We start from the raw sequence: 27,348 nt of genomic DNA, 5'->3' as shown, positions 1-27,348 counted from the left end.
AATGAATTCTTTTTAAAATCTTTTGTTAATTCTTCAATATTCTTTACTTCTATTTCTAGTGTTTGTTTTAAGATTTGATATCTTCAAGATTATAGTCATCTATTACATTTTAAAACATTTTTAAAATAAATCGTCTTGAAACTGCATCGTTGGGTTTATCTGGATTTCCTAGGTTGATTATTTCATTACCTCCCATATCTAATGCTCTATTCATTGTGTTATCAAGTTCCTTATTTCTGTGAAAGATACGATTCCGTTTCCTTTTTAAGCTTTCTGAATTGTTTTTTAGTAGCATAATCACTTAAATCAATATCAAATTTAACTTTACTTATACTGTCAGGTTGATTAATTTTTTTTTACGTCATTAAAAACTCCCATTATATAATTATTATATATTACCAGTAAAGTTTTTTTTTAAAAACTTCCTTGGTTTGTCAATATATAAGAAATCATATTTTTGATTTGTTGCTTTAGCAAAAGTATCACGATCTATATTTTGTTCATAAAAAATCCTATTATTTTCCATTTTACCTGGACTTTCAAACAAAATAAAATTTGTGAACATTTTAATTCGAATATCTTTTGGTGTTTTATAGTAAGACTGATTAATTAATAACACAACAGTTTTGTGACGTCCTTGAATAAAGTATTTTGTTATTTCTTTTTGGGAACTTTTTATCTTCACATACAAAATCATCAAATATTACTACTTTTTGTTTTTCTGATTCAAGATTTTCACAAGGTTAAATTTTGGGTTGGGATCAGCTGATATTCAAGTATTTCATTTGGAAATCTACTTAATTTTTTTTGCAATTTGACTTAAGTTGTTAATTAAATCTGATATTTAGATTTTTTCTAAGTTTTTAGCATACAAGTAAAAATTTATCATAAATATATAAGAGGTTTTCGAAGTATATGCATTAATGTATTTGTTTTTTCCAGATCCTGACGATCCACATATTAACATTCTAAAACATGAATCTGGCATAAAAAGGATAAAATTGTTTAAAGTTATTGGATTTATCATTTTTTGTATCATAATTTTGGAATTTCCATTTATATAATATTACATTATTTACAATATCTTACATTATCTTACATTATTTTTACATTATCTACATTATTATATAAATGCAATCAAAACTTAATGAAAGGGATAATAAGAAAAAAATTTTTGGGGGCAAAAGATGAAAATCTTAGAAAAGGGAAATAATGAGAAAAAAAAATAAGAAAAGCTACAAATCGGGATATGTACACTGAATTTTATAAACCAATTACTGAAAAAATAGAAAGTCAAAAGAACAATTATCAGTCAGTTAAAAGCATTACCGGGAAATTTAAAACAACAATTAGCGTTATTTAGGTGATGAATTGGAAAGACATACAAACATACCAGGGGGTACCACAGCTATTCCCAAAAACCACCATTACAACCATTACCACAACCATTCCGAAACCAACACGATTATTACCGCCGGAAGATGATAAAGGGTTTTGGGAAAAGCATTCTGAGAACCAACCGATTACAACCATTAAAAGAAGGTGAGTATGATACAACTGAAGAATCAGAAAAATTTTTCCTGAAATTGTTGTGACCCAAAGGGCCCAAAGCAAAAGGAAATACCTATAGTAGATTTAGATGTGGTTTGGATAGTAATGTTTTAAAAGAATTATAAATATTACAAACCGTCTAAATATTTGACTTTTTTTACTGTAGATGAATCTGATCCAGATAAAATAAGTAAAGACGATATTGAAGATCAAAAGTAGGTTAATACGAATATCAAAAAATTAAATTGGGTTTAATAACTACAAATCAAAATCGAAAGATCCAAATAAACAAGAAAAGCAAAAGAATTAAAACATGATCGAGATGAACTCAAAGTACAAAAAACGGTTGATATATACTTTTAAGTTAACTCCTACATTTAGACAAGATGGACAAGGAATAAAACATCATAACCCATATAAAGTTTCAAACCCAAAAGGACAATATGGTAATTTAATTTTTAACTTAAATAAACTTTATGGTCAAAACAAAATTTAAATTTGCTAAGGATAGAATAACTGGAAAAGAAGTCATTAACACTAAAGTTGGGTGATGATTTAAATTTATTTGATTAATAAAAGATATAACAAAAAGAAAAAAGCATTCAATTCATTCAAGAAAAAAAATTCAAAGATTAAAAGAAAAGTCGGATTACCTATCAATTAAAAAATCTATGAAATTTAACAAGAGGACCATGATGGTCCTGAATCGCTCCCTATCCCCACAAGACCCCGTGTTGAACTGGTATGACGTCGTTATTTTTATTATTTGCTAGGACCCAGTTTTTGAGGGACATGTGACCTAGATTCATCAAGATAAAAAATTCTGACCAATTTTCATGAAGATCCATTGAAAAATATGGCTCTAGAGAGGTCACAAGCTTTTTCTATTATTTGCCTAATGACCTAGTTTTTGAAGGCACGTGACCCCACTTTTAAACTTTACCTAGATATCATCAAGGTGAACATTCTCACCAATTTTCAAGAAGATCTCATGAAAAATATGGGCCCCTAGAGAGGTCACAAGGTTTTTCTATTTTTTTGACCTACTGACCTAGTTTTGACCGCACATGACCCAGTTACGAACCTGACCTAGAAAATCATCAAGCTGAATATTCTCACCAGTTTTCATGAAGATCCATTGAGAAATATGGGCCCCTAGAGAGGTCACAAGGTTTTTCTATTTTTAGACCTACTGACCTAGTTTTTGACCCCAAAGTGACCCAGTTTCGACCTGACCCAGATATCATCAAAGGGGAACATTCTGACCAATATCATGAAGATCTCATGAAAAATATGGCCTCTAGAGAGGTCACAAGGTTTTTTCTATTTTTAGATTCTACTGACCCTAGTTTTTAACCCCACGTGACCCCCGTTTCGAACTTGATCTAGATATCATCAAGGTAAACATTCTGACCATTTTCATGAAGATCCATTGAAAAATATGGCCTCTAGAGAGGTCACAAGGTTTTTCTATTTTTAGGGCCTACTGACCTAGTTTTGACCGCATGTTTACCAGTTTCGAACTTGACCTAGATATCATCAAGGTGAACATTCGACCAATTTTCATGAAGATCCATTGAGAAAATGGCCTCTAGAGAGGTCACAAGGTTTTTCTATTTTTAGACCTACTGACCCAGTTTTTTATCCAACATGACCCAGTATTGAACTTGACCTTGATATCATTAAGGTGAACATTCTGACCAACATTCATGAAGATCTCATGAAAAATTATGGCCTCTAGAGAGGTCACAAGGTTTTTTTTATTTTTAGAATCTACTGACCTAGTTTTTACCCCCCACGTGACCCAGTTTCGAACTTGACCTAGATATCATCAAGGTGAACATTCTGACCAATTTTCATTAAGATCCATTGAGAAATATGGCCTCTAGAGAGGTCACAAGGTTTTTCTATTTTTAGACCTACTGACCTAGTTTTTGACCCCACCTGAACCAGTTTCGAACTTGACCTAGATATCATCAAGGTGAACATTCTGACCAATTTTCATGAAGATCTCATGAAAAATGGCCTCTAGAGAGGTCACAAGGTTTTTCTATTTTTAGACCTACTGACCTAGTTTTTGACCCACGTGACCCAGTTTCGAACTTGACCTAGATATCATCAAGGTGAACATTCTGACCAATTTTCATGAAGATCTTGTGAAATATATGGCCTCTAGGAGGTCACAAGGTTTTTCTATTTTTAGACCTACTGACCTAGTTTTTGATGGCACGTGACCCCGTTTCGAACTTGTCCTAATTTCATCAAGGTGAAAAATTCTGCCAAAATTTCATAAAGATCCCATGAAAAATGTAACCTCTAGAGTGGTCACAAGCAAAAGTTTACGGACGCACGGACGCACGGACGGACGACGGACGCCGCGCGATCACAAAAGCTCACCTTGTCACTTTGTGACAGGTGAGCTAAAAAGTAATTAGAGGACAAGGTTATGACGTTTGTCCATGTAATCCAAAAGAATTGGTTAATGACTTGGAGTTAATTTGTGGTTCAATTAATGCTGGAAATAATAATGAAGAACTAAAAAATGAAGGTATTAGAATAATTGATGAACTATTAAAATGAATTCACTATTACCAGAACAACATGAAAGTTATATAAAATTATTTTTCTTGAATTTAGATTTTAATTAAAGTTTTTAATTATATATAAATGGAACAAAAAATAGTATTAGTTCTGAAACAGTTAAAGAAAATTTAAAAATACTCCGAGTGATTTAACAATCAGATTTAGTCGTTCTTTAATTTTAGATAAAATAAAACTTATGTTGTTGGTTTGGATAGTATTAACACTATGACCTACTCTTGGCATAATATTAGTGATGAATATGACAATAAAAGAATTCGTTATCATAATGGTAAAGATGGAAAGATATCTATTTACAAATGGTTCTTACAGTTACACAGTATTAATAATTATATTAGGGAAACATTAATAAATAATGGTGATTATGAATTTGATAAATCAGAAATTGCTCCCAGCTCCAATAAGTTTGGAATTTGATTTAAGTAGTTTTTAAGATTTTGATTTCATTACAGATAATTTTAAGTTGGATTTGGAAATATCAATTTTCATACATTGCTTGGATTTGAGAAAAAAAAAATAGACAAAACTGAATGGGGAACTAAAACACCAAATATAACTAACTCTGTGGATACAATTTACATTCATTGTGATCTTACTGATAATTCACTTGTTGATGGTAATTTCAGTGATATTATCTATGCTTTAAGTACTGCAGATTTAACAAGAGCTTATCCATTTCCAAAAGAACCACAAAGAGTTGGATATTCTGAAATTAATAAATATATTATAAATTCAATTAGAATATATATTACAGATGTATTTGGTAGAATAATTAATTTTAATGAGGTTGAAACAAGTTTTACACTAATTTTAAAAGAAATTAATTAAAACTAAAGTTTTAAAACTTTTATTATGAAATTATAAATTTTAGTTTTATATAATGTACAAAAAAGTTTATGACAAAAATAAAGGAATATTTATTTATGTTGATGCTCACACAGGAAAAGAAATCATACACGGAACAGGTATCTTTGACACTTTAACGAAATTGCTTTCAAGTTCAGCCGCATCTTCAATTAGCACAGCTGGAAAAAAAGCTTTGGAAACAGCAGGAAAAGCAGCACTTGAAAGTGGAACAAAAAAGGTTGGAACAGAAGTTGGAAATTTAGCTGCAGCAAAGCTTGTTGAAAAACTTAAAAAGAAACCTGCTCCAGCAGTCGGTAATTTAATTGCCAAGGAATTACAAGAAAAGAATAACAGTAAAAATAATAAAAATAATAATGATAAAGAGGAGGATATTCATATGAGAATAAATAGAATATTGTCAGGATTTGGGACACGTAAACGTATTAACAGATTAATTTATAAAAAATAAAGTTTTAACTTTAATAAAAAATAAAATAATATATAATATATACATGTTTAGAACAAAAGAATATTGTGAAAGATATGAATTAACTCCTATTCAATTAGATACAGCTTTAATATCTGTCCTGGGAAATAATGTTAAACAACAAAAAACGGATATCACTTTACAATTAATGATAGAAGTTCATATTTTGATTGGTTTAATGCTATTTGAAGTAAGTTTTAAAGTAAATAAACTTGCTAATGGTAATAATTATGGTGCTGGTGGAGATGATAATCAAATTGCTTTAATTAATAATGCAGCTTCATTAATTGATCAGTTAGTGGTTAAACAAAATGGAAAAATTGTTTATGATTGTAATAATTTATACAAAGTAATAAATGTAAAGAGTTTGGTTGAACTATCTGAGGATTATGCAAAATCAACTGGAACAAATGAGTTTATTTATTTAGATACTACTGCTGTTGCTGAAAGTAGGAATGACCAAGCTGGATATAATAGTGGTTTCGCTATTAGAAAGGCATTAATCCAAGATAATAAAGAGGTAAACACTAAAATTCCATTAAATAATTATTCATTTTTTCAGCGTTTAGAAACTAATATTTTACCTCCAAGTCAATATCAAATAACACTACAGCTGACAGATGATGATGAATTAATTTTTAGAGCTAATGCTGTTGATGCTGGTAGAGTAAATTGTAACAAAATTAATTCTATGGGTTCCACGTTTAATTTTCAATGAATTTGGGTTTGATCTAATTACTACTGAAGATTTTAAAAAAGCAAGATGGTCATACCTTAGGGAAATGGTGACACAATCAACTGATACACAACAAACTAATATAACCTTTAGAATACGGCTGGTGTAATAAAACCACAACATGTATTTGTTTATTTACAACGACCTGATAAAAGTAATTCACAAATACATATCCACATTTATTAGATACATTTAAAAATTAATGCAGCAAATGAAAATGGCATTTTGAGCTCTTGTCGTCTTGAAGTTGGTAATGGTGTTTTTATCCAGAAACAGATAACACAAGTTATATCAAGAATATATGATGATGTAATTAATTATTATTATAAACAAAATAACAAAAACTACATGGAGTCTCTTAAATAGATAAATTTTATGAATATTTTGGATTTATTCATTTTAACTTGGAATATAAAAGGAAGTAACTACAGAAGTCATAAGCTATAACATTAACAGCTAAATTAAATATTCCACCAGCAGCTAATATTCGTGTTTATGCAATTGTATTGTATGAAGAAACAGTTGAAATAAATCTATTGGAAATGAACTTGTTATGTTTAAATAAAATAAATATAAATTAAAATAAATATAAAGTATATTAATGTCATCAAATTATATTGAATATAAAATTAACCTTACAGATGGACAAAAGAAAAATTTAGCACAAGCTTATAATATAAAATTCACATACTTTTAGATTAAAACATGAACAATTACATGGAAACTTCCCTTTACTTTTAACAAAAACACAAATTAATCAAATTAAAAAAAGCTGTTGCAAATAAGAAGGGATTAGAAATTACAATTTCAAAGAAACAAATGTCCAGTCAAGGTCAAATGGTGGATTTTTAGGAGCTTTGGCTGGTTTGTTAGGAAAAACAATTCTTCAATGGCAGCAAAAAAGCTCCAAAAATATAGCCCTCTAGGCATTGGTGCTTTGTCTGGGCTAGCCAGTAGTGGTGTAGTAAAAATACTTTGGAAAATGGTATGATTTCAGTAGCTAATGATAAGAGAAATATGATATCACCATATCTTACACCTAATCAAAGAAAGCAACTAGTAGGATCTGGAGTGATTAAATTAACACAAAAACAAAAACAAGACGGTGGCTTTTTTTAGTATGTTGGCTGCTAGTCTAGGAATACCTTGATTACATCTTTGTTAAGTGGAAAAGGACTACAGATTGATTCACAGCGGAGACCTTACAGACGAATTCCTATAGTAAAAAAAAAATAAAATTTATAAACAAACCAATATCTAACTTTGAAATTGAACAATGGGTAAAACAATTAAAAATTAAAAACTTTAGGGGTGTATTTAGTAGAAATAATTTATTAAAATTAAAAGAAAAGGTTGAATGTGGAATTATAAATTTGGACGACTCTGTTGGACCTGGAACACATTGGGTTTGTTATGTAAATAACATGTATTTCGACCCATTTGGACTTCCTCCACCAAAAGAAGTAATTCAGTATATACCAAATGTAAAATACAACAATGTTCAATATCAAGACAAAACAAGTATGCTTTGTGGATATTATTGTTTATTTTTCATTAAAATGTTACAAGATAAAGTACCATTGTATGATTTATTGTATAAAATACTAAAAATTAATAATCAAAGAGTAAATGAACAAACTATTATAAATTATTTTAATAAAAAAGGATATTTATTTAACTGGAATAATTAATATAATGGGAATATTCAATAATATAAATGAAAAAGTAAATAAAATAGAAAAACAAATAGAAAGGCAATTAATAAAAAAACCTCCATTGTTTTTAACAAGTTATACCCAAGATACCGATGGTGGATTATTTCAATGGAAAACTGTAAATGCTAGTCCTGGTTTAGTTCAGGGTGGTAATATGTGGCAATTAAACAAAATTGCATCTTATTATTCTTGTTGATGCAATTAAATTAGATAAAGGAGAAGCTAAATTACAAATAAAAAATAAAGAAAGTGTAATTCTTCAAAGTTATCATGTAAAAAATAATAGAAAAAATGAATCTATTTCTATTAATTATGCAAATGAATTTAAAATGGATGATGCTTTTTATATTAATTCTTTAAACGTTATGAATATTCAGTTAACAATTTATGGTTCTATAATTTAAGTTTTAATTTAAGAATAAGCTAATGTATCAATACCATTATCAAGATATATCTTTTATCATCAAACATGATAAAGATGTTTTATCTATAACATAACTGGAAAGATTGTGTTTATCAGAACGAATAACTTTAAAGGTGTGATTAGTTTGGGTTGAATTAAACAAAGTATCTTTGTAATTTTTATGAACTATTTTTTCTTAACAACAAGTTTTTTAATTCCTTTACATTTTTAACATTAACTTCGTTTATCTAATAAATATGATACATTTTACTTCTTAATCCGACAAATTCAACAATTACTACACCGGCAGCTTCATCTTTAAATTTTCCAATTACTTTTTTATTATTATCGAAATAAAATTTTGAATTACTATCATAATCACTATTATCAAATAAATCTTGTTCCTTATAAAAATCCTCATATGCATCTTTGGTTTTTATTTCATAACATAATGATCAGTGTCAGTGAATAGTAATTTACAATTACCCTCGTACTTTTCCTTAATATAATTATAATGAAAATCATACATTAAATATTTGATAAATCTAGAATGCACATTCCAACATAACAAGGTCTGTTTAATAACAAACTTCTTTTATTCTATGAATACCAAAAAGGTTAGAGTTAAACATCGTTGAACTAACAATGAAGGTTTGGCTATGTATTTTAATAAAATATTTCATCATGAGTTATTTAATATTAACCCTCTTGCGTAAATTCTCATCGTCTTATCGAATACAGAGTTGTTCATTAACTTAAAAAAGTCCTTTTCAAATGAATTTTTTGCTTTAGATCTTTTTTGAGTATTAAAATCAATATACTTTTTTAACCAAGGACTTTCGTCAAAAGTTAATATTTTATGTATTTTTGTTACTTTTAACCCTAATTGTGTATATAGTTCAAGATTTTTATAATGAACTACATAATTTTGTTTTTTCATTAAAGTTGGAACTAATTTTTTTACATTACTTTTTCCTATTTCAAATTCTGTTTTAATATTTTTACTATAATCAGAAAGCCATTGATCTGGTATTTTAATTTTTTCAGGAGCTAAAGGATAATCGTTGTGGGTTTTATGTAATTCTTTTGGATATTCAAGATCACATTCAACTATAAAGTTAGTTTTACCTTTTGCAATTGTGTTGAAAAACGGCGTTAAACCCAAAACAAACAAAACCTTTTGCAATTAATTTCTTAAATTGTTTTTCGGATATAAATTTAAAGTTTCCAGAGGGTAAAGGTTGACACATAGCCCAACCGTAAAGGTTATTGGCGTCGAGGTACATAATGTATTTGCTTTCTTCTTTTGAGTTATAATCCTTCATATATTTATTGTTTGCTTTACTGTATCTGTTTGAAATATAACTTATTCCTCCTCTCAGTCCCTTTTCAATAAAAAGATACATATCAATATCAGTTATTAAATCTAACTTAATTCCAGTCATTTTTAACATTGCATCCCAAGCTAACCCAGGACTACTAAAATAATGACAAGGATCTAATTTGTAGTACTCCAAACATAATTTTCTAAAATTTTCGAATACATCAGCTAAAAGTAATACGTCAGTTTTTAAATATAGATCATGATATTCTCCCAGTGTTTTTATTTTAAATTTTTTCCAAATATTTTTAGCATGTTCGTATTCATTATCAGATATGTGTGTTTCATTTAAAATTGAATAAAAATCTTCTTTAGGAGGTAATTTTGTTTCTTTGAATTTTTTAAATGAATCCATGTAATCATATGGATAAACACCTTTTGTCTTTAATAAATTAATGCTTTCACAATCAAATTCTTGAGATAAGTATTTAAATTCTGGAATATTTTTTACTAGGTTATCCAATGATTGAGACATAAACTGGAATGAATCAATAAAGACCAAGTCAGAAATCATAAATGCCATATATCTTTCCATATTGTTAGGAATAACATTAATTTCTTTTTTGAATTTCCCTATTTGTTGCATAATAAAATGACCGTCATAACCTCTTAAATTATGAAAAATAACAGGAATTTTATGTGTTAGTTTAAAATTAATATTACATTCTGAGTGAGCACTTCCTCTGAATTTTCCTGTTATATGACAGTGATCACGTACTGGCACTTCACCTTCTATATATTCTTTTTCACAGATATGACAAAACTTGTTTTTTAAATTCGGTTGAATCAGTTTTAGACATTCTTAGTTCTTTGTTGAAATGTTCTTTAAATATTTCTTTACAATATTCCTCTTCCTCAAGCATTTTTTCAATAAACTTATAAACTGCATTAGGACCTCTATAAATCTGGGTTGGTTTAGTATATTTATCGTCATAACAACAAACAACTTTATAACCATAACCACAATCTATATGATTTTGATATGGTTCAGTAAATGAAGATTCAGTTGATGGTAAAGCAGTTAAAACTTTTTTAGTTATTGATTCAAAATCAGCATAAATTACAAAAGGTACTGCTAAACCTTTATGATAATTTTTAAATTGTACTTTACTTCCCTCTTTTGGCATTTTTACACCTTGGATACCATTAATAGCTAAACAATTTGGAATATGTTCATTTAATATTCTTTCTTGTGAAAAATGTTGCAGACAGCTTTTACAAAAATGTTTTTTATTTGCATGTTTTGTTTTGTTAAACATTAATCTATTAAAGTCTTTTATCCAAACATAATGTTGGACTACAGTTCTTGAGGGTTTACAGTCATCATCGGTTATTTTATCAGTTATTTTATCATTTATTTTATCATTAGTAATTAGCAACATGTCACAGTGTTCTTCGTATTGATATTTTGATATGTACAATGGATAAATACTATTTTCTTCATAACCAAATAATTAAATGATATTTCATTTAAAACTTCTATTTTAGGTATTTGATTTAATGTAACAGGAAATTTAATTCCAGTATAATCAAGATCGTTTATATGTTTTTTATATTTTGAAACTCTATGAGGGTCTTTTTCAACAGGAAATTTATAAGCTAAATGACACCATCTAAAACATTCGTTATCATCATTCTTTATATTTATTAATCCTTTCATTGAATTTTGTAATGGTTTTGGTAATTCTAAATAACTTGAAGCAGCCAAAGGACTATACTTATATCTATTTATATAATGAGCATCAACTGACTCTATTCTCCAGCCATTCCTTCAGAAATCCAATTACCAATTCTATTTATTATTTCATCAAAAGCTTGATGTAAAGTTTTTTTTATTTCATTTGTGTTAATAATTTCTAAAGCCTTTGATTGAAATAAGCTAATTTATATATTGTATCAGTTTTATCCATTTTTTGCAAAAGTTATTTTTAAAACAACGTTTATTTTTATACCTTTTAAAGTTTTAAGTTCAGATTTAAGTATTTCATAAGAGTCGTTTATAGTTAAATATAATTGATTTTTTGGATCTTGTCTATATGTAATTTTAATTTCAAATTTCTTATAATATTGTTTTGTAGATCTCTCGATTTCATCTATATATTATATTTAGAAAAAAAATCTTCAAGCAAAAAATAATTAAAAAAATATTAAAAAAGTAATAAAATAAAACAAATAAAGTTTTAAATTATCTTTAAGAAGAAATAAATATTTAAACTTATATCTTTTTCCATTAACTTTTGATATTCCACATTTTACTCGGTTTGTCCTTCACACACATTTTTATTAACCCAGCATTTAATACCAAATTCTTTAGATGCTTGTAAGTGCTTCTATATATTTTTCTTCATTAGTATCACAGTCGGTTACAATAACTTTTTAGGATTGTTTCGATAAATTATTTGTCTGGGACAATCACATAATCTTTCATCATTTTCTTCTTCAGTTAATAGACAAACCACAGTCCCATTCAAATAAAGTTCTTTTACGAAGATAAGGATCTATAACATTTTGTAATTTATCAATGACATGATTTTTATATTCATCGCTAACTATTTGATCAAGTTTTGATTTAATAACATTTCTTCTTTTAAGAACTTTCTTATATGAATTTTTGTCTGGATTCATTATTTCTCCTAAAGTGCTAGATAATTTTGACATAATCATTCTATCTACTTTCTATTAACCATCTATATATAATATACTTATAGAAAAAAATCTTTAAAAACGCACCTAATGAAATTATATTGATTTGAGAAATTGTTTATATTATCTATATCTTTTGAATAAGATTTTAAAGTCATTTTTTCTAAATTGTTATCAACTGTTAAAATTTTAATACCTTCTTGAAACATTCTGTTTAACCATTCTTCGTGTAATTTGTGTAGTTTTTCTAAATAATCTAAACCAACTTTGTTTTCTTCCGTTCTGTTTCTTTTTTGAAGTCTTTTAAAACATATTTCTGGGTCGGTTTTAACATAAACAAATCCATCAATTGGGTTTTTTCCATATGGTTTTATAATATGATCAGTTAAGAAAAGATTGTATACTGCCCACTCGGGGTCATTTATAACATCGTTGTCGTGATGTTGTTTTGTAAAAACGTTACTGTTAGTTAAATAACAACGTTCAAGGACAGAAACACCATCAAACTGTTTAGCAGAAGATAACATTTTTATATGACTATTTAAAGTTGTTAGCTGAAAAGGAAATAAATATTTGGAAGGTTCTTGAGCAGCAAGTTCAAAAAGATTATATGAATTTCCGCTTGGATCCATAACATTTTGCCATTCGTGAATTGGTTCTGGAATTATATTAAAATTAGGATTATATTCTTTAATAATATCTAAAAACGTACTTTTTCCTGATGCAATATTACCTTCAACTGATATAATTTTTCTCATTTATATAAAATACTTATAGAAAAAAATCTTTAATAAATCTTTAATAATCTTTAATAACCTTTAATACAACTCTTCTTCTTTTTTACTTTTATATCCGTTAAGTTTAAATTCCTTCATATGCATTTCAAGAGGTGTTGAATAATTTTTTTCTTTCTGCATTTCTAATAGTATTGTAAAAATATCCTGAATAACTTTTTTCTCTTCTTCTTTATTTACTTTTCCGATATGTGCTTTTGTTATAAGTTGTTTTATTTTATGATGATGTGATTTTAAAATAAATTTCTTGTCGTCAAGTTTTAGTCTGTTAGTAAATATGGTAATTACTGATGGAACAGCACCAGCAACTGCTACAAATATAGGAATAGTTGGAACAAGTGCTAATGCAGCTGAGCAACCAAAAACACCTGCTGTAATATATAACCCAGTACTTACTCTCCCACAAAATTTATAACTTTTTCTGTAAGCAGCAGCTAGTTTAGTTAAGTGAATAATTAATTCATCTATTGTTTCTATTCCATTATTATTAGAAATTAGATTTTTATTGCTCATTTATATAATAAACTTTTTATTTCTAAATTAAATTTGTTCAAGATCGCCTAAACGGAACCCAACTATTAAATTTTTCGCTATAACCCTTCCATTTTACTAAGCTTGTTTTTTCTTATAGTCTCGTCTAATAATTTTTTCTATTCTAAAAACTTCTTGTGTAGTAGGTAAAAGTTCTTGTTCATAAAATGAACCTTGAATTATTTCATTATTTAAATCTTTAATAGAGTATGTTCTGGGATTTGTATTATTAATTTATAAATTATAAATATTTCCTCTGTCCAGTTTGGTGTATATCCTTTTTCAAAATGTCTTTTAAGTTTGCTTAAACGAACTCGATCACCAATTTTAAATTTTGCTTTGCTCTTTGGTATTTTTAAATCACCATATAAATTAAGTAAACAGTACCTTTATTTAAGTTTTTACTAGCTTTGGTTGGTGTCATTTTTATACTAGATGTTTTGTTTTGTTATATTTATCAACCATATCCTGCAAATTATTTAAATAGTATTAGTATTATTTGCTGTAAAATATTTCCACATTATTCTTTTTAAACTTCTATTAAATCTTTCTATTACTACAGCTTTCCTTCATTAAATGTATGATACATATTAATCTTATTTTTATTCAAAAATGATTCAAACTTTTTATTATAAAATTCTTTTCCTTCATCTACCATAAATTTACTGGTAATCGTCCTTCAGAAATTATTTTTTCAAATGCTTCAGTAACAGATTCTCCAGTTTTATTCTTTAATGGATAACCCAAGCATATTTACTAAATATATCAATAACGGTTAACAAGTACTTTACTCCTTTATTATATTTGAAAAAGCTTGCATGTCAACTAAATCAGCTGACCAAGTATCATCAATATCATTAACTATCACTCTTCGTTTCCTAAATTTTCTTTTAATTGGTTTGTGTAATTCTTCTGCTAATTCATCGCTCCAATTTATTTTGGGGGTAGTAAAAGTTTGCTCTACCCCCTTTTCCCGTTTTTTTGACTTTGTCCCAGCCCAAGTTTGTATTTTGTTTTAATTATAGGTTTCACAACTAAATGTTTTGCAATCTTTTCTCCAAATGTTTTTGATTTAGTTTTATTTAAATTGGAAAGATTTTTTGTCACATTCACTTTTACTTAGTCTTGAGTCATAGCAAAAATCATGGTCCATACATACTGCATCCAGTTCATTGACAGGGGGTCCATTATCTAGGGGATTTCCTGGCCCACAATAATTATATCCTGGAAGTGTTAAACCTTTCTTAGGTAATAAAGGTAACATTGCTTTGTGAATATCTAAATTACCCCCTGTACTTTTAACAAACTTTGATTTCATTTTTCCACAAGATGAACAAGTAGCCCTTATCATTTTTCTCCCGTTTTTTGTTGTAACATAATGAGGATTTATATTATCAGTAAATCTTCTTTCTTTCAAACAATATATTTTATTTTGTAAACTCATCTATATCAAATGTATTTAAAATTATTTAAAGACTAATAATGTAGTTATTAATTCAAAATAAGATCAAATAAGTTACATTTTATCAATAAAAATAATCTGCCAAAGTTTTGCCAAAAGTTTGCCAAGTTGGCAGACATTGTCACATTGCTGCCACTTGGCAGAAAAATGGCAGGCTTTTGATTGGTTGAATTTGTGTTTGCCAACGTTCTGCCAAAAGTTTGTCAAGTTGGCAGCGACTGCCACATTGCTGCCACTTGGCAGGATTTTGGCAAAAATTTGACAGAAGTGTTTAATCATATTTTACTATAGGTTTTAACAATAATTTGTTAAAATTTGTTTTAAATTTGTTGAAATTGGTCAGCATTGGTCGGTTTAGGTCAAGGGTTAAATGTTAAATTAGATTAAACTGCGCTCGCACCATCCTTTCTTATACTACTTACCTCCAAAATTAGAACAAGAGGGCCATGATGGCCCTATATCGCTCACCAGAAATGATCTGGCCTACTGACCTAGTTTCTGACCCCACATGAGCCAGTTTCAAATTTAACCTAGAGATCATCGAGACAAACATTCTGACAAAGTTTCATAAAAATTGAGTCACAACTGTTGCCTTTAGCGTGTTCACAATCTTTTCTGCTGACTTGACCATGTGACCTAGTTTTTGACCCCAAATGACCCTGATTAAAAACTTGACCTAGAAATCATCAAGTAAAACATTCTGACCAAATTTCATAAAGACTGAGGCACAAATGTGGCCTATAGAGTGTCCACAAGTTTTTCCTTTGATCTGGCCTACTGACCTAGTTTTTGACCCCACATGCCCCAGTTTCATACCTGACCTAGAGATCATCAAGGCAAACATTCTGACAAAGTTTCATAAACATTGGGTCACAACTTTGACCTCTAGAGTGTTCACAAGCTTTTCGTTTGATCTTGCCTACTGACCTAGTTTTTAACCCACATGATCCATATTTTATTTGATCTAGAGATCATCAAGACAAACATTCTGAGCAAATTTCATAAAGACTGAGTCACAACTGTGGCTTCTAGAGTGTTCACAAGCTTTTCCTTTGATCTGGCCAGGTGACCTAGTTTTTAACCCCACATGACCCAGATTCGAATCTGACTTAGAAATCATCAAGACAAACATTCTGACTAAGTTTCATAAATATTGGGTCAAAACTGTGGCCTCTGGAGTGTTCACAAGCTTTTCCTTTGATCTGGCCTACTGACCTAGTTTTTGACCCAACATGACCCAGTTTCGATTTTGACCTGGAGATGATCAAGACTTAAATTCTGACCAAGTTTCATAAAGATTGGGTCACAAATGTGGCTTCTAGATTGTTCACAAGCTTTTCCTTTGATCTGGCCTACTGATCTAGTTTTTGACCCCACATGACCCAGTTTCTAACTTGACCTAGAGATCATCAAGACTAACATTGTGACCAAGTTTCATAAAGATTGGGTCACAAATGTGGCCTCTAGAGTGTTCACAAGGCAAATGTTGACGGACAACAGACGACCCACGCCGAATAAGGTGAACACTTTGTGCTCTGGTGAGCTAAAAACTGCTCCGTCATGTATTTTGGACAGAATACAAAAGATTGTTAATACAGCAACATATGAGATGCGCCATGAGAAAATCAACATATCGCATTTGTGACCAGCATGCTGTTCACTTTCAAAGCCTACTGCATTTAGAGAAACCGTTAGCGAACAGCATGGATCCTGACCCGACTGCGTGGATGCACAGGCTGGTCTGGATCCACACTGGTCACAAATGCACTATGTTGGTTTTCTCATGGTGCGGCTCATACATGAGATACAAGACACAGTAATATAAAAGACTGGCATGTTTTTAAAACTGCTTCCTAACATACGACCATCATGCATCTGGTCTCCCAAATAAAAATTTTATAACCTTGGATTAGGACTATCAGGTTTATGAAGCATACATACACCCAAAAGAACTGTGTAAGGTCATTACCTTCATCTACAAGGCACATCACTCCTAAAATTTTCACCTGAATTACACTTCCTCTTTTATGTACCTGAAATGGAGAATGTTGTTACATTTACTGATGTCAAAAAGATCTACGGTAAGAACAACAACACAATTAGGGGTAGAAAATCTGTTTTGTAAAAGAATAACCATGGCAATTTAGGATGTATACAACAAACAGTACTTACATAGAAACAATTCTTCCAAGAAAATTGAATCAAACACATTTACTCTAGCTGTGACTCTGTGTAAACTATGGAGAATTATTTATCTATAAACACCTATGCATCATCAAAAATGAATTTGAATGGGTGCAATAAGGTTTAACTAAATGGCTAAATAGTCTACACCAAGCACTGAACAAGTGACTTACAGTCTGTCCAATTTCACAAACATCTAAAGGATCATTATCTCCCTTGGTTCCAGTGGAGGGTTCTACATGGTCAACATCTTCCCATGTCTGCAAATATACAATAATAAACTCATTCATTTAATCATAAAAATGTTACCCCACCCCCAGCAAGCAATATTTCTCAAACCATGACCGAGATATAACATGGGAAGGCCAGAAAAATGGAATAAAGACACTATGTATTTTCTGTATATGCAAGTAAAAAGGGCAATAAATCTTGCCTTTCTTAGGCAATCTTAAAATTGCTAGACTGCATTTCCCTTCAGCAGCTTACATGTTTACCATGTTTTTTTTGAAATTCTTCAATAATATATCAAATATATATCTGCAATATAACTTTGGACTCACTGTAAAATGCAATGAAAATATAGAAATCTGACAATGATGAATTTTGATTGATAAATAAGACTAGAAAGTGTCCCGAGGAAAAATTGAACTAGTGTTCATATAAAACAGTTACTCTTAATTATTTCTTGATATATATGCACATATATTCTGATTCCATGTCTATTAAATGGTTTTAAAGCATAAATATGTTTCCGTAACTTTGGCACTTAATCTAACAAGTAGCTCTAAAATGTTTTGAGCCAGTGTGACCACAGTTTCAAATACGAACACCCCAATATAAACCCTTATGAACAAAATACACTTCAGCCATTTCCTAAGATTGGCCTTTGTTAAAGCAGCATGCCTACAGATTTGGCTAAAAAATAATCTTTCTTTCAAATTGAAGTTTGGTCATATTATGAACGTAAGAATATGAATTTTTATTTCCAAAATATTCTAAAAGTTCCAAATCAAGAAAAAATTATGACCGTGCCGGGAATCCAACCCCAGACCTCCGTGGCAATAAAGACATTGCCAATAACCAATAGCACTATAACTGAAGTAGTGAATAATGACTTCAAAATATAGATATTTATATTTATAATCGAGACAGTTTACCTGGAGTAAAAGCGTGACAAACGCTTTTCTATTTTCATCGTAAAAAGTACTAAAAACAGCAAATTCTCATGTGTTTGCATAACATAAAATTTGTCAGTAATTAAGTTTTAAAGCCTTCTTAAGAAATATTGCATTTATTACAAGATATCTAAAAAAAATTTTGTTGTTGTCAAACGATCTGGAGGCATGCTGCTTTAACAGGTTTGTGAATACGTGTACTATAAATGTGATATAAAGGGCGGTAAATCTTGCCTTCCTCGTGCAATATGACTGAAACTAGCTGGACTGCATTTTCCAAAAGCACTTAATATTTGTGCTGTTTTATTGAAATCAGAAATGCTTCAAACCATTACTCTGCAATTATAGTTAATGTGTAAAACGTTGGCACGGGAAAACAATTTTTTTTCTCACCTGAGGGAGTGCTCCATAGTTCCAGATGTAACCATGGTGTGGGAAACAGTTCTTCACAAATCTAACCTTGCCTTTCTTCACGTCTTGTTTTATAGGGTTCAACTCATCATCCTTGCTAATCTTCAACATGGAGAGTACAAAGAAAATGATTACAGGGTCTGAAACAATCCTTATAGTCATACAGAATCTAAAACCTATAGAAACATTCAACTGCACTCATTCCATATTGATATGAATACTTAAAGCAGAGAAAAAGATATAAATTCAAAATTTTGGAGAACTTTGAAAGACTTCACCATCAATTACATATATACGGTATGTAAAAGTATGTTTTTGACTAATCTGAACACAATGAAGGCACTCAACATTGGCCATTTTAGCAGGGTTGTTAGGTTTTCAAAAGAATGTCAGCAGCTGGCTACAGCTGTCAGTAAATGTGATAAATAACTCCCTCCCCAAACCAACAACACAGCTTTGTCTAAGGAAAGAAGACAGTTATGGGTTAAAATTGCCAAACTATCTTTGTTTCTTGCAGAGTGTATGCCACCAACTTTGGGGGAATGTGTGTATGGATTCCATCTTCCTTTGTCCACCCAAGTAAAACTGTCATCCACATCTTCACTCCATGGAGATCATGTGCAATGATGTCCCAAGACAAAAATACTTGGGTGTGTGTGTGGTGGGGGTAGGGGGTACATAAGGGTGGGGAAAGTGGGGTATGGGTGCCTCCACCTTTTTTCATCCAAGGAATTTGACAGAAGTTTACTCCATAAAACTTCTATCGGGGAACTGGACCTTTGGATCCCAAACTTTGTCCCAGAAAAAAATCTGCAATACATGTCTACACATCACATTGGATATGTCTATGAAGTTTCATAAGAATCCCTATTAAAAATGTGAAATCTGACTAAGTCCTTGATTCATACTCTTGTGCTCTATTTACTGTGCTAACATAACCACATTAAAGTTTTAACCAAAATCACTCAGGCCGTAATTTAACTGTTTGCAGTAATGCGACCCAAAGTTTTTTGTGTGGGTAGGTAGGGGGGGGGGGAAATTTTTTTTGCATATAATCATATAGGGGAAAATAAATTTTTTCATTTGACTGACCAGAAAAAAAACTGGTTGCAGCCATTTTCACGGGCAGGTTGTGTGACTACAAACAAATGTTTTTTTAATGATAGCCTCACCTCCATTTTGTGGTTGGTCCATCTTGGAATTTCCACAATCATGTTACATACTTTATTTTCTGCATCAGCATACAGTGGAATGTCATGGAATGCCGATATTGGCTGACCACATTCATTGGCTAAAAAGAGACAGAAAGAAAAATATTACATAATGTTATCTTTATACACTTCAAAATTATTTGTGGTGCCAAGAATTTTGGACAAATTAAAATGAAACCATCATATTCACACAATGTACCTAGTCTAGGAATATCTCAAGAATCTTGTATATGTAATACAAGTATATCTTGTATATGTACATTCTATTTTGATAGGTATTTTTTTTTTTTGATGTTTAAAGATTCACACGTGATGTAACATAATCCTATTCTATATATCAATATACTGAATCTTACACCATATAAACTTAAACTCCTATTACAAATGAAAATACCTCTATTGTGTCAGATGTAAAGTTCAGTTTTTCCTAGAGGAGGAGGGGGGGGGGGGGGGGGGGGGGGGGGGGATTTTTGTCTTACAAGAATTCTTGATCATTCAAATAGACGTTGTATTGAAATAGTGCAAAATCATCAGACCTGCATTATAAGCAAGAGCTGTCTCGTGACAGCTTGCTCAACTTTTCAAAGGCTAGTCAGTAATTGGATTTTCTAACGAAGAAAAGATATAATGTCCAAATTCATGTAATAGTTATGGGACTCGATGCTGTGATAATGTCCTATTGCACTGCAATCTGCAAGTCTTTATACTGTGGATGATAATTTATAAACAAAGGCGATGTATCATTTAGAATTTTGTGTTAATTATTTACGAAAAAATATTTTCTTGAAAATACGAAAAGGTTTCAGAGGTTTCATTAATTAGTTAGACAGAGGTTTCATTAATTAGCAAGGCTGATGTTGCAAAGAGGAGGTTTGTCTGAGGGTCTTCCCATTTATATCTTCATTTTCAACAGGAAAAGTTGCCAGGGCTTTAGACCACTATCACGGGGAAATTCCCGCCTCACGGCCCTTAATGAAACCCTTGCAGTCTCCGTCATTTTTCTGCATAAAAATATTTGCATATTTGTTCAATCTTTGCGAACATGATTGTTTTAATGAGTTTTAATAAACATAATGTGTTTAACTATATTCTTATTGCAGGATTGAACTTTTGAATAGTTTAATACTTTATGCATCTCATAATTAAGGGAATATATCCTTACAATTAATGTATATTCAAGCAGGGAGTCCGACAAAACCACTCAGGGACAAAACTCTGCTGGTAAGAAACACCTATCCCTTTTTAAAATTCCATGGTGGGCAAACTCCTTGTTATATTAAAATGTTAGCCATTCTACAGAACACTCAATCAGGATTACTACACAAAACTTATTCAAAAATATGAACTTCACATTTGTATCAATTAATAAAATGTACAGTCAGCTTTATTGGTGATATTAACCTATGGACTTGTATATTTTCTTTTAGTATTTTCTTACTTTCAGCTTTAATATAAACATTCCCATTAACTGCATTTAAATACATGTAATAGTTCTGTTTAAAACAGCACAAAATCGAAAGCAAAAATTTTAAGCCTTTCAAATATTCGAATATTTGGTGATCCATAAATAACCTGTAGGACTGTTCTGCAAACAAACAATATCAGTAAATTAGATTAAAAAATTGATTTAAAACAAACGAACGACTGAATGTACTTTATAACACCGACATTTACGTCTGTTCATGTTTTATTCATAAAATCCTTGCAGCAAATAGCCTGGTAAAATCTAGCCCAGGATTTGTAAATATTTAAATACATTTTCCTTGTTACTTCACAAACAAGAGCTGGCCAGCATCAAATTTAATACATATATACATGTTATGGTCATTAAAAAAGAGATATATCATACAGGTGGAATAGTACAATGTAGATGAAAACTTAGAATCCTTTTAATTACTGTAAAATGATATTACCCACATTATACTGACATACTTAGATTTAATGGATAGATCACTTGCTAGCTAGATAATGTGGGGGCTGATGCTAGATGATGGTGGGCTGACGCTAGATGATGTGGGGGCTGACACTAGATGTGGGGGCTGATGCTAGATGATGTGGGGGCTGACGCTAGATGATGTGGGGGCTGACACTAGACATGGTGGCTGACGCTAGATGATGTGGTGGCTGGCGATGGGGGTGAAATTTGAATGATTTTGCAAACTTGACCTATGCCAGGTTAACAATGTCCGAAAATTGCTATAAAATGTCTGATTCCACATTTCTTTTTTAATGTTCCTCATATTCACCATGGACAAGGTAAGATAATGGTCAGACTCTTGATGATGATTTGTCAAAATTTGATCCCCTGCTATGTGATGTTAGAATACAGATTTACAGGTATCTACAGGTCAACTTTGGGTACCCCATATTATATGTTACTCTTAAAATACAAGAATGCGTAAAAAGTCATAGAGCACACACAAATGAACACATGGCACTATATTCACTATTCATCCCTTCACCATTCTAACCTTTACCCTGCTAAATTTCTGAAATGGGACGGTCCAGCCTTCAGTTCGGGCAGTACCACTTATTCATCAAAGGGGTGTTCACTGAAAATTAAATAACTCAATAGCGAACAGCGCAGACCACGGTCAGCCTGAACAGATGTGCAGGCTAATCTTGGTCAGCAATGGTCGCAAAGGCAGAATCACTTGCTGGTAACAGGCTAAAGGTTAATGGTGATCATATAAAAATAGCTAAATTTTCCAGTAAAGCAAGATCTGTAGGAAACTATAAAATATACTATCAAGTACAAGGTGTTATAGCAGTGAATCCTTCCATTATTTTATTGTCATGAACATAATTTCATGGTCCTATATTGCCTAAGGCCTAAATTTAATTACACATCATATTAATTATATTTTAATAGCAATGTTTTGAACAACATGTAATACATGTTCATGACATATTTATATGCACAATAGAATTGTTTGACTGACATCATTGATGACCACAAATATGGGTTTGTAATAAAGTTAACATTGATTTATCAATACGTTGTACATGTATATCAATTAACTCTTAACACAGAAGTTATTGTACTTTCTAGAAAAAATATAGACCAAGATTCTAGCTTGGCTTAGATTTTATAGTGAAGTCACTCCTCTCTTAGCAAATATGTGGGTACCTCCACCATCGTAGCTGTCACATGATCTGGAGTCAACCTTCACTTTTAAATTTGCAAAATGGAACAGTTGTTTCTTTTCAGATTATTTCAAATAATAATAAAGCTTGCCAATGTTTCCTTAACCCTTACCCTGCAATATTCCTATAATGAACTTGTACATCTTTAACCTTGGACAGTACCATTTACTGTTAAAAGGTGTGTATACGAAAAAGGCAAACAGTATAGATCATGATCAGACTGCATGGATGTGAAAAGGGTTAATTTTGAATCTCCAAACTGTTTCATGTGATGGACTTGTACATTAATGCTTATTAATGGCAGATTTGCTTTTTAGTAATTAGAGTTCAGTACTTATTGTCATATTGGAAAAAAGTTGGTTTTACAGTGGCTCAAAACTCCATACAGATCAGTTATAGTGTTTTTTATCCAGGAGCTAAACAGGACATGGTGCTGTTGGATCAAAACGGCACTTTTCAGTAGACCGTTGCAACCAAAAAGGGTAATCATTTCAACTTTCATTGTAGTCTGTTAATATTTCAATCACAAAATAATCAGTAGCAATCGGTCAATTAAAGTCACTATGTCTTATTCCAATTGTTTGGCACTCAAATGTTGAATCAGACAATCAATCACTCTGCACTTAAATCACTCAGATGTAATATACAAGTTGTGGCAATAACTTTTCTGTAATAACAGTTGTTCAATATCAGACAATACCCTTCATACTTACATCATTCTAAAGAACTCCATGAGTGGTAATAGGAGTATTAAGACCTTATTGAATTTTAAGAAATCTTGTGAGATATGGTTTGAAGGTCCTGGGTGCAGTGGTTCGCGAGTAAATTGCCTTCATGCAAAATGTTAACGTTGGCCCCTGTGACCTTGACCTTTGACCTGGTGACCCCAAAGTCAGTAGGGATAGTGTACTCAATAAGTACTATCAGCATGTGAAGTTTGAAGGTCCTGTGTGAAGCGGTTCTCGAGTAAAGTGCCTTCATGCAAAAAGTAAACGTTGGCCCCTGTGACCTTGACCTTTGACCTGGTGACTCCAAAGTCAGTAGGGGTGGTATACTCAATAAGTACTATCAGCATGTGAAGTTTGAAGGTCCTGGGTGCAGTGGTTCGCGAATAAAGTGCCTTCATGCAAAAATTTAACGCTGTGACGAACGAACTAACAAACGAAGACGGACAATTGAAAACTAATATGCCTCCCTATGGGGGCATAAAAAGAAACATCTCATATTTTACATGTATGTAAGGTAAAAATAATCTTTTACCTGTGAACAACATTTTACATTATTATTCTAGTCCTACAAAGACACAGCTGAAAACTGTACATTTAATTAAGATATATGTTGAAAGATTAACTTAATTCCTATATTCCATTTTAAATATGCAACACTAGCCAAGAGCAAAAACGTCACTTTTCTGAAAATACTGGTTCCAAAGGACCCACATTGCTGTATGTTACCAGTTTTCCCCATCAAATAGGCAGTGTCTAATTTCTATCTGAAGCAGGCTATCTGCATGACAGTCTTGCAGATAATTCTCTTTCTCTGAACAGCCGCCTTGCTGATTATTTTTGTTATTTGCATGAAAATCATGCCTGAGGAATTGTGCTTATTATTTTTGTTATCCAAAAGTGTAACATTCTGTGTGCATAGTGTCATATAGTCCAAATAATTTGATGTCAAAACTGATTCTGAGATATTTTCATGATAGGGCAGAATTCCTCTCTTTACCGTTTACGTCAAAACCAGTAAAGGCCTTTTCTCTGGCGAAAATAAATCATTTAGGTAAAAACACGATCAGGCCAGGGCTTTTTCACCCTATCTCACGGGGCCGATATTCGGCCCCATTCCCAATGCCAAATATGCTCTATTTTTCCCAATCTGGAGCAAAAAATTCCCAATCCAATGAAAAATTTCCCAACTAAAATCAGTTACTTTCTGTTTTTTAATAATAATTCTTGCACAGTTAGTTTTGTTTGCCAAGTAAATTAAACAAAATGTTGGAAAAACCAACTCGTTTCTATTTTTAGTAACACGACCGTCTGCTAGCTCGGCAAAAAATTATTACAAGATTTTGCTGAAGAAATGCATGATTTGCATGCAAAAACCTCTCAAAATACATAAAAACACAAATATTAATTGAATAAAGTACCCAAAACATGTTGACAGGTAGTTCTTATATCATTAAAATCAATTGTCACATATTTTCGCGACCTAGTTTTTACGCTCGAAAATACAAGCACTTTGCCATTCTACTTTTTGGAAAACTTCTGTTATAACTTTAGTGAAAACAAACTAAACAAAAATTATAGCATGACAAATAAAGAGTTACTGCATTTTTAGTCAATATTGGAACACAATCCTGAAAAAAAAATCAAAATTTCACAAGGGGATACTGTCTACCAGTAAAATTTGAAACTGAAGATTTAAACTAATATATATTAATTAAAAACTCACTTAATTTGTCAGTATATTTTCCCAAATTTGACAATTTACCGCGTTAAAAATTCCCAATATGACCAGGGGCCTTTTTCCCAAAACCCCCTGAAAAAGCCCTGCAGGCAATATAATTGAACAATGAAATCTTAAAATAAAATAAAACTGAATCATTGTATCATTTAAACATAAGAGTAAAACACATTAATAAAGTATAAACACTATATTAATATTATATTTCATTTTGGCTACCTGAGTACCTAGCTGTATTTACATGCCCGCCATTACACTCCTTACAGCTGACAGTGCTGTTGGTCATTATCGATTAGGTGACAGGAAGCATTGTCATGTAAAATGCGTGTTGACTTTATGGTGTGTTGTTTAAAACAGTGACAAAGTTGTGTTTTGCCGCTTATTCACATAAACATCAACTGAATAGAAGTAAAGAATGGATCTTCTTCTTTTCGGAAATCTTAAAATTTCACTATGTTTTTGTTTTTTTAATAGTTCAAATGCTTTTAAAAAATTGCCACGAAAGGTTCACCACAGAAAAAGTCATTCCTATGTTGTACATGGAGGAGAGATATTGACCTATGCAAAAATTATCATAATATCGCGACTCGCGAACAATTAGTTGGGACCAAATGTCACAGAATGAGAAAAATGTGCAGTCAGTCTGGGACTTGAACCCGGGACCACTCGCTTACCGCACAAGTGCTCTACCGACTGAGCTGGCCGCTGTCTGACAAAACCGTCTGACACATCTCCCTAACATGACAAAGTTCGTACCATGACATGTCAAAAAAGCCATCTACTAACCTGATGTACAAATGACAAAATTAAGTTTAAGTTTCAAACAAGAGAAAATAATATCTCTCAATCCTTGTTATATCTCTTAGTCTTAGATACTGTTGTGCCTAATTTCATACAAGTTTTAAAGTAACACAAAACTTACTGATAAATACTCTATAGTCGGTTGTATTTAGACGACCTCTTTCAATCGTGTTGTACGCCATGTTTCTCGATGACAAATGAAGAGATCGTAAGTCAAATGGACGGATAGAACACTTATGAACCTTCAGGCAATAACCAGTTCTTACGTGGACACCAGACAACCGACAAAACGCCCGCAGAAATCTTGTCCCACGTTGCATTTACTTTTCCAATTAACCGGTTTAAGGTGCACTGCGCGCGCAACAACTATGCGTTTCCGCTCAAGATAGTAGTGAATGCGTTCGCACTTTGGTACAGTTGAAATTTTGTATTTAAGAAAAATAAAGACAGGTCTCATAAATATAACAAACATGTGAATACATTTCATGGCATTTCATTTCATAAATTGGAGAAACATAGAAGTTTGTATTTTTATGCTGAAAAGTCCATAATTTGAAAAAATATCCATTTTAATGTTCTCTAAGCGGTCCGCGCATATAAAATGGGCGTGACCCATGCAGCATTTTGTGTAAAGTTGTTGGTCATGCCGCGTCAAGATTTTTTTTTAAGTTGTATTTTACAAGCACTTTACATTTATTTTTTTTACTATTCAATCAAATTGAAAACTATATAGGTATTAACCAATCGTTAATTAATATTTCGATCAATATTGCATTTTCAGAGACAAACGTTTCGCTATAGGTCTA

General features: G+C 31.1%; 1 protein-coding gene across 1 annotated transcript in view; it reads right to left on the bottom strand.

The window, feature by feature from the left end:
• The window catches only part of LOC123563750 (uncharacterized), a 50,328-nt gene extending 23,417 nt beyond the window's left edge, over positions 1-26,911 (bottom strand). Inside the window, exons 1-5 of the mRNA XM_045356742.2 lie at positions 26,664-26,911; positions 20,093-20,211; positions 18,903-19,022; positions 17,508-17,594; positions 17,120-17,183 (exon numbers count right to left, since the gene is read on the bottom strand). Coding sequence (XP_045212677.2) covers positions 17,120-17,183; positions 17,508-17,594; positions 18,903-19,022; positions 20,093-20,211; positions 26,664-26,862 — 589 coding nt within the window. The 5' untranslated portion in view covers positions 26,863-26,911. The remainder of the gene's footprint in view (positions 1-17,119; positions 17,184-17,507; positions 17,595-18,902; positions 19,023-20,092; positions 20,212-26,663) is intronic.
• Positions 26,912-27,348: the final 437 nt, after the last annotated feature.

The sequence above is a fragment of the Mercenaria mercenaria genome, chromosome 2 (assembly GCF_021730395.1).
Source record: "Mercenaria mercenaria strain notata chromosome 2, MADL_Memer_1, whole genome shotgun sequence".
Lineage (NCBI taxonomy): Eukaryota > Metazoa > Mollusca > Bivalvia > Venerida > Veneridae > Mercenaria > Mercenaria mercenaria.
Note: the sequence above shows the minus strand (reverse complement) of the source record. Positions and strands in the feature narration are given on the sequence as shown.